Source organism: Leuciscus leuciscus (genome assembly GCF_965113295.1).
Source record: "Leuciscus leuciscus genome assembly, chromosome: 23".
NCBI classification, from domain to species: Eukaryota; Metazoa; Chordata; class Actinopteri; order Cypriniformes; family Leuciscidae; genus Leuciscus; species Leuciscus leuciscus.
This window is the reverse complement of record NC_138747.1, coordinates 12,528,824-12,537,941: the sequence shown is the minus strand read 5'-3', so window position 1 is coordinate 12,537,941 and position 9,118 is coordinate 12,528,824. Positions and strand designations below refer to the sequence as shown.

The 9,118-nt window shown below is 43.0% G+C and overlaps 1 protein-coding gene across 1 annotated transcript; it reads left to right on the top strand.

Moving 5' to 3' along the window:
* The first annotated feature begins 6,768 nt into the window (after nucleotides 1–6,768).
* gpr25 (G protein-coupled receptor 25) lies at nucleotides 6,769–8,523 on the top strand. Its single transcript, XM_082155352.1, has one exon. It carries the CDS (start codon nucleotides 6,795–6,797, stop codon nucleotides 7,926–7,928), a length of 1,134 nt encoding a protein of 377 aa, XP_082011478.1. The 5' UTR covers nucleotides 6,769–6,794; the 3' UTR covers nucleotides 7,929–8,523.
* Nucleotides 8,524–9,118: the final 595 nt, after the last annotated feature.

The window sequence follows — 9,118 nt, the reverse complement described above, 5'->3', positions numbered from 1 at the left end:
CCGGGAGCACAGCTCGTGACAGCTCGTCGGCCACACGGTTGAGCAGACCGGGTACATACATGGCTCGAAGCGACCTCAGATGCTTCTGACTCCAGAGGAGGAGATAGCGGGCGAGTTGCGACATGCAACGGGAGCGTAGACCACCTTGACGGTTGATGTACGCAAACTGCGCAGTGTTGTCCGTACGGACCAGCACGTCTCTGCCCTGAAGCGGCCTTTTTAAGCGGCTCAGAGCGCGACGTACTGCAAGCAAATCGAGGCAGTTGATGTGCCAATGCAGTTGGGGGCCCGTCCACACCCCTGAGACTGCATGCCCGTTGTACGTGGCACCCCAGCCTGTGGCAGGGGCATCTGTGAATACCACAGCATGCCTGGACACCTGTTCCAAGGGGACTCCAGCCTGGAGGAATGAGGGGTCTGACCACGGACTAAAGGTCTGGCGGCACTCCGGTGTGATTGCCACCCGGTGAGTGCCGTGATGCCACGCCCATCTCGGGACTCGGCCGTGAAGCCAGTGCTGAAGCTGTCTCATATGGAGCAGCCCAAGCGGAGTTACCGCTGCTGCCGCTGCCATATGCCCCAGGAGCCTCTGAAAGAATTTCAGTGGGACCGCTGTCCTGCCTTTGAACGTGTTCAAGCAGTTCAGCACCGACTGAGTGCGTTGCTCTGTGAGGCGCGCTGTCTATGCGACCGAATCCAACTCCATACCGAGAAAAGAGATTCTCTGCACAGGGGTGAGTTTGCTCTTTTCCCAGTTGACCTGAAGGCCCAGCTGGCTGAGGTGCCTGAGCACGAGGTCCCTGTGTTCGCATAACTGATCTCGAGAGTGTGATAGTATGAGCCAGTCATCGAGATAGTTGAGAATGCAAACGCCCTGTTCTCTTATGGGAACAAGGGCCCCCTCCGTGACTTTCGTGAAGACACGGGGAGACAGGGCCAGCCCGAAGGGATGAAGATTTTCCACACGGCCCTCTTCCGGGGGATGGAGCAATGCGGTTATCGTCTCCTGGAGAGCAGTCCCTTCCATCTCTGGGTCTGCCTGCGACTGGCTCCACGGCGCCGTTTAGATGGAGGCTGCTGCTGCGGCGCGGGAGCAGACGCAGACGCAGGAGGCCGCCCTCGGCGACGAGCAGACTGAGGAGCCACAGGCGGTGGTGTGGAGGCAGCAGCTGGCCGTCGTGGCAGGATGTGTCTGATGGCCTCAGTCTGCTTTTGTACAGCCAAGAACTGCGGGCCAAAGTTCTCGACCGCGTCGCCAAAGAGGCCGGTCTGGGACACGGGGGAGTTAAGGAACCGGAGCTTGTCGGTCTCCCTCATGTCAGCCAGACACAGCCAGAGATGGCGTTCCTGGACCACCAAGGTGGACATCGCACGACCCACCGACCGCGCGGTCACCTTCGTCGCACGAAGCGCGAGGTCCGTTGCGATGTGAAGTTCCTGGAGAACTTGGGGATCGTGACCACCCTCGTGCAGGTCCTTCAGTGCCTTGGCCTGATGGACCTGCAGCAACGCCATGGCGTGCAAGGCAGAGGTAGCTCACCACAGGCCTTGTAAGCCTTGCCGGTTAAATCCGACGAGTACTTACAGGCCCGGGAAGGAAGACACGGTTCTCCACGCCAAGTGGAGTTAGGGCACAGTTGCATAGCAACGGCCCGTTCCACTGGCGGGATACGCGTGTATCCCTTAGCCGCCCCGCCATCAAGGGTGGTGAGGGAGGAGGAGCCACCGGAACGGTTTCTGGCAGTAAAAGGTGCCATCCACGTCCCCGTAAGCTCCTCATGCACTTCCGGGAAGAAAGGTACTGGGGTGGGTTGCTGAGAACCAGCGTGCGCCACCCCGAGATACCAATCATCCAACCTCAAGGGTTCGGGACACGGTGGAGGATTCCACACGAGCCCGACCCTGTTGGCGGCCAAGGAAAGCATGGCCATCATCTCCGGGTCCGTCTCAGGCACCGAGTCATCATCCGCGGAGAGGTCTGACCCACCCTCCGATGCAGCGATCGACATCTGATCTTCGCGGGGAGACAACCGGTACACACCACGAGGATGGTCCAGCTTTCTCCAGTGGTGGCTCAACTGGCTGCGGAGCGTGAGAGGGTTGAGGGCTCCTAGGGGGTTGGTTCCCAGAAGGAGACACGCTCACCATAATCCTCAGGTCACCCATGTCACTGCCTGAAGCAACCCTCTGAGGAGGATTGGATCGAGGCAGAGGCACGGGGACTCCGCCCCTTTGCAGGAACGTGAGTCTCGACCGAAGCTCCGCGATGGTCATCTTCCCACAATGGGTACATGACTCATCCACAAACGCTGCCCCAGCGTGTTTAATGCCCAGACACACGAGGCAGCGTTCGTGACCATCCCCGGAGCCCAGGTAACGACCGCATCCAGAAACACACAGATAGAAAGTAATCTTTAAAAAGACGCTCTCTATCTGTGTAAGCTCTTTTAGGGACTGCTCTCACTGGTGCTGAAACACGCAGGGGAACAGTCACTGCGAACACAGACAGGAATGTGCACCTGTCTGTGCGCTGTCTCTCTCTCTCTCTCGCTGGCAGGTCTTACCAGCTGTAAGAACAGCTTTTGAGCGCTCTGATGGCACACCTTACCAGCTGTTATAACAGCTTTTTTGTTTGCTCAATACCCCCCGAAAAAAAGACAGAGAAAAAGAAGAGAGAAGAGAAAAAAAAAAAGACTGCTCGCGCTGCCATGCTCTAACGCCCGCACCGGGAAGGAGAGATCCAGAAAAGCTTGTTGAAGTCACACTCTCTGTAAGACGCATCGAAGTGCTTGTGCTCCGAAGCAAAAAGCTGAAGTGCAATTGCACCAGCTGCTCGTTAAATACCCGCGCTGCGAGGCTTCACAGCTGATGCAAATGATTGCACGCCAATGTGTATTGGCTTGTTTTAGTTTCACTCGAAGTAGATTGGCCTCTCTAGCGAGATTCCTATTCGTCCGTCACCAGACGACGTACGTTGTAGTGACCGGACGATAGGGAACTATAGGCTACAACATCGTTCTAATCCACACATTAAACAGACAGAACAGGAGACAAATAGATGAGCCAGAATGCTTTAAATTTCTTGGAATAATAATATCTGAACATTGACATTGTCTTTAGTCACCTGTTTCTTACGTCAGTACTTTTGCTATGGTAAAATATGGTTATCTCTATATACCCTAGTGATGATATGGCACCTAGTAAATACACCAAGTTTCGTCATGCTAGCATGTATGGAAACATTTAAACCAACCATGTGTGTTACAACTAGACCCGTGGTAGGTTGTGGCCTGCTCACCCTAGATCACATCTGAACTCAAAAGGTGGACTGAACATCCTCTCTTCTGAATCTCACAACAGATAATGCAGATACAACTCATCATTGCAGAAAAACAGAGATAAGTCTGAAAATATTTTTGTATGGTCAGACAGGTATTTTCTGCACTTCCTATCATGCTCTGAGAATCTCAACACTCAACTCTCTCTCTCTCTCTCTCTCTCTCTCTCTCTCTCTCTCTCTCTCTCTCTCTCTCTCTCTGTGTGTGTGCTCATTACCTGAAATAATTCTACACAGAATTGATCGCCTGAGGACATGTGACTTGTTCAAAGGTCTTCAGATTCCCCCCGTGACATGCTTGTTACACTGAATCAAGGCTCTGGAATAAAAAAAAGTTCACCCTTTACCCAGTACAAAGGCCACATTGTAGAGGCTCAAAGGGCCAGATGAAAGTAGTACAACATGTTAAGCCACTATGCTATAGAGTAACATGCTGACATTCTCATTCGCTATAATACTTTACAGCTCAACCCCTTTGTCAAGTCCTGACTTTTTGTAAACAGTTATTTTTTTAAGTATGCTAGTATATTATTTTTAATATATAATTAATTTTTGTCCTCTCTTAACGCAGAAAGGTTTGTATAGATGGCATAAAAAATTATGCATCTCAAAAACAAATTGGTCAGATTTTACAACACCATTACAGACTAAATGCAAAGTTAACCTTCAGCGCTCCGCTGAGTCCCTTAATATAGAAATATTTCAAAATATCTGTATATTTAAAGGTCATCCAAAAATCAAAACAATGGTACAGTATGCAAAAGCATCTATACACACCAGCTGTTTTGCAGAGTTGTCAATTAATTGTTTTAAAGTTGCTAAAAATAAAGTGATGAGATTTGATAGTCAAAGCGATAGTTGTGTGTTGAAGTTTGCACAAATTTTTTTTCTTGCCATTGAATTGGAGAATAACAACCCAAAGAAACCTATGAAAGACCTACAGTAATTATTTAGTATGCACCTAGTACTAGCTTTGGCATAAATTAATATTTGTTTTAAAATATCTATTTTATCATGATATAATTATTTTATCATCTGTCTCATAGACTATCATATTTTATAGAACACCTCAAAATCTAAATATAGTTAACAGAAACGTCAATACATTTTAATGTAAATTTTTGTTAGTTAATAAACAGCTTGCAGATTGTCAACTGTAACAAGTGCATCACCATGTTGTCTGCATATAGGATTTTTACAAATTTGCAGAGGCAAGCAGTAAACAGTGGTTTTATATTTTGTCATGATTAAATGGTATTTAATATTTAACTTATTAATTTGTTTAATGTTAAAATTAATTTAATTTCACTGCATTTAAAAGAGCATTTTTATCAATGTAGTCCTTATAGCATCTTGACGTGATTTGGGGGATTTTGAGGGGACTGTCTTTCACCTTGCAAACTGATCAGTACAGGAAATCTCCGACCGTCGATCCTTTCTAACCATTATGAAACCGGCCTCAAACCCCAGTGCGTGATAAACACAAAGTATAACAGAAACCACATAAAACATGAGTCCTCGACTCCTCGCAAAAACAATCTGAAAAAAAAACAAAAAACACACACAACAGGTGTAAGCAAACAGGCATTTGAGTAAAATATATCCTAAACCATTTTTAAGGCGACTTTTGTTAAAACTGTATCAAATCTAATTACATATGCAATAATTTTGTCAGTAGACAGAGTCAGTAGGTTCAATTGTAAAATGGTCGCACCACATGGGTCACGGATAACGTGGCTGTAATCAATCGCACATACAATCACAGAGAACTGAAATAATGCTAGACAAGGGACTGACTGAAACAGAGGGCTTAAATGCATGGGCAAACAAGAAAATAGACAAGACACACCTGAACAGAATACTCAAATCAATTAGTAACCATAGTGACAATTTGACAAACAGGGAGAGAACTTAACTAATTAAGGGAGAGCCAAAACGGCGAGAAAAAGATGCGTTTTCAAACGAAGATGTATTAGTGTGGACAAGGCCTCAAACATGAACTGAACCGAAAAACAGATCAAAACACAAACTGAAAACATGACTATATGACAACATATGTTTTTACATTGCTTTAACTCATCAAAATAAGTTAAGCAATTTTCAGTGTTTTTATAAGGTATACCAGATTTAACAAAATGTATAATATAGTTTAATGTAATTCAAGTTTAAATGACCTAAATATCCAAGTTGATTGTACTTAATTATTTTATTTTTTTTACATTGAGGTGTTGGTCACATCATCCGTTGCTCAGCAAATTCTTAAAAATCCCCCATGCAGAACACGTGGACTCGATGCTTTGACCAACAGAAATCTGCTGGTTTGAAAGTTACTTCTGTGTGAGCTGTGCTTATACATCACTACAATATTGACAATATACAATCAACCTTTGTTTACATGTTACATTTTATGACATTTTGCTAATGTGACCACACCTTTGCACTGTTATTTTAATTATTCCTACTTTACTTTGCTATGGTAAAATATGGTTATCTCCATATAGCCTATATGGCATAAATACACCAAGTTTATTCATGCTAGCATGTGTGGAAACATTTAAACCAGCCATGTGTGTTACAGCTAGACCCGTGTTAGGTTGTGGGCTGCTATTTTTAATTATTCCTACTTTACTTGTGACTTTGAACTTTTTTAACCTGTCTAGTCTGTTAAAAGGTTTAAAATGGTGTAAAATGTGGTACCCCTGCAGGAAACCGAAACAGCTTAGAAGACTCTACACCTTTCACACTCTTATTAACAATTTGTTGCACAGTTGCATTATAAAAAATAAACCTCACCAACCATATGGTAAATTTTTCTCACTTTGTTTTTTTTTTTTTTTTACTGCGTTTTGTTTTTTTCTTGCTTAGAGGAAGTAATTGTGCGTGAGAAAACTGCTTAAACATTATATAAAGAGTTCAGATGCAAAAGCCTCTAAGTTCCATCTGAAAATTTCTTCTAGAATGGTCATTTTTATCAAGCTCGTATATTTAAGTTCAGTAATTTCACTTAAATGACAATTAATAGGTAATTTTCATTGCCATTTTAGTGAAATTACTGAACTTAAGTATACAAGCTTGATAAAAATGATCATTCTAGAAGAAAATTTCAGATGGCACTTAGAGGCTTTTGAATCTGAACTCTTCATATATACGTTTGTGTTAAGATTCTCATGTGAGTTTTTTCAAAAAGCAACTACACTGATACTGCACCAATTAGCAGTAAATCAAGTCCCAATAACTATTTTTGACATTGACATGATGGAGATAAAAACTTAATATACCAATGATTAACATTTCACCAGTGTACGTTTGTGAGAATGCACCTCTTTGTGATAAATTTAAACATTTTAAGGAAATAGAGTGGAGAGAGAGAGAGATAGGGAGCCTGTTATTGCAGTTTGTGGTTTCTAAGCATGTGACGTGCTAGGTTTTCTCTGCTTTGTACATCACTTGTGCACAGATGGCAAGCAGTAAAGAGATGCCACTCTCTGATGTTGCAATGAGCTCCACAAGCAATTACGATGACCTTGATTATTCTGTGAACTTCACAGATGATTACATCTACAACAGTACATTCGAGGACGGTCCGATTTCGCTGCCCATGTCCAATATCTACATTCCTGTGCTCTACTTCATCATGTTCTTCACTGGCTTCTTTGGAAACATTTTTGTCATTTTGGTAATCGGCAAACGGCGACAGAAATACGGACGTCTTGTGGACACCTTCGTGCTGAACTTGGCATCAGCCGACCTTGTGTTTGTTCTCACGTTGCCAATTTGGGCGGTTTCGGCACTTAATGGTGACTGGCCCTTTGGTGAGGTCCTGTGCAAGATCAGCAGCTTCATCATTGCGGTCAACCGTTTTTCCAACATCTTCTTCCTCACCTGCATGAGCGTGGACCGGTACTTGGCTATCGTGCGCCTCATGGACTCTCAGTTCCTACGGAGCAGCTACTGTGTGCAGATCACCTGCGGCATGGTGTGGATCATTTCTTTCTTCCTTGGAATTCCATCATTGGTGTACCGTCAGCTGATAGACGATACGTTGTGTTCGGAGGATTCAAAATCCTCTTTTGTCCAAGGAATGAATCTCCTGACCATATTTCTAACCTTCCTGCTACCTGTACTGATTCTAGTCCTTTGTTATGGGTCGATTTTGGTTAACCTGCGGCGTCACTGCCACACTGCCGCAAACTCACGTGCAGAAGCCAGGCAACGCCATACCCTCAAGATTGTGTTGGCAATAATTGCTGCCTTTCTGATTTCCTGGCTTCCTTTCAATTTGTTCAAGACCATCCAGATCATCTTACTGATGAGAACAGGAGATCTTAGCAGGGACACAAGGTCGATCATACTTAATGGACTGACGCTGTCCTGCTGCCTGGCATTTCTCAACAGTTGTGTAAATCCAGCCATCTACTTTTTTCTGGATCAGCATTTCAGGCGCAGAGCCTCAGCCCTGTGTCTGAGCTGCCTGGGTCAAGGAGACGTGCACCAGAGCTCCTCTAATTCTTTCTCTAATGGTACTTCTGAGACTTACTCAGGAAATTCTTCAACCCGCGGGCGGCTTTTCTCACTTACTCGGAAGGAGTGAAATCTGCTGATTTCAGAACGCACTGTGTCTTTATCAGTGATACTATTTTATTTCATTTTGAGCAATGTTCTATACATTCTATATTTGATTTCCTACATTAAAATAGATTATAAGTGAACCTATTACTCAGTGCATAAGATACATTTACATAAATTGCAAACAATGCAAGCATGTAAGTACACATTTTGACAGTGATCTAGAAAGCATAATTAAATAACAATTTAGTTACAATTGTGCATTTTCAGAATTCATTATGTTTATACTATTAGACACAACTTCATTTTTATATTTACTTGTGTATGTTTGCTAAGTAATCAAACTTTTGAGCAATGTTACTTCATAAAAATAAATGATGCATTAGTGTACATATTACTTAATGTACAAGGTTAATTAAGGTAAATCACAAGCAAGCATGTATGGACATATTTTTTGACAGTAATCATCTAGAAAGCATTATTATTCTACGTGGACATTACATAGTCATTTAGTAATTGTGAATATTCAGAAATGATTATGCTTATGCTTTTCCTAGATACAACTTTAAAATAAATATTGACTTGTGTATGTATGCAAAGTAATAAACTTTCTTACAGTATTCAAAGTCTCGTTTGATTTTCTTAAGAATATTGGGTTATACTTTATTTTAAGGTGTCCGTGTTACAGTGTACACATGCATTTAAGTATGTAATAATAACTACATGTACTTACTATAGGGTTAGAGTTAGGATTGGTTTAAGGTTAGTTGCATGTTATTTTGCATAATTTATAGTAATTACTACAGTAACTACATGTAAAGTGTAACAAGGACACTGTAAAATAAAATGTAACCGAATATTGTAGCATAAACAAAACACTTGAAACATTGTGATGACTCTTGAACATGTAAACTCCTAAATCCAAATATGAAGAAATACATTTTTAGAAACATTTCATCAGCCATTGCCTACCGTTCTTATAAGCCTTTTATGATGTAGCGTCCTACTTCAAAACTATGGAACTAATCAGTCATTATCACTACAGTCAGTGAACAAATGAGGATGGCATATGGTCTATAGTACACAGGTTTCATTTTATCTGGAGTAATTTCCCATGAGAAACTGAGTGGGCTGACGTGAAATTCAAGTTCAATGGCTCACACTTTGTGGCATGGCATCGCAGTTCGTCTTCGAAATGAATCACAAAGCAAGTTT

Bases quoted from the DNA above. Each gene is read 5' to 3' on its own strand.
- gpr25 (XM_082155352.1), top strand. From the start codon at position 6,795: ATGGCAAGCAGTAAAGAGATGCCACTCTCTGATGTTGCAATGAGCTCC.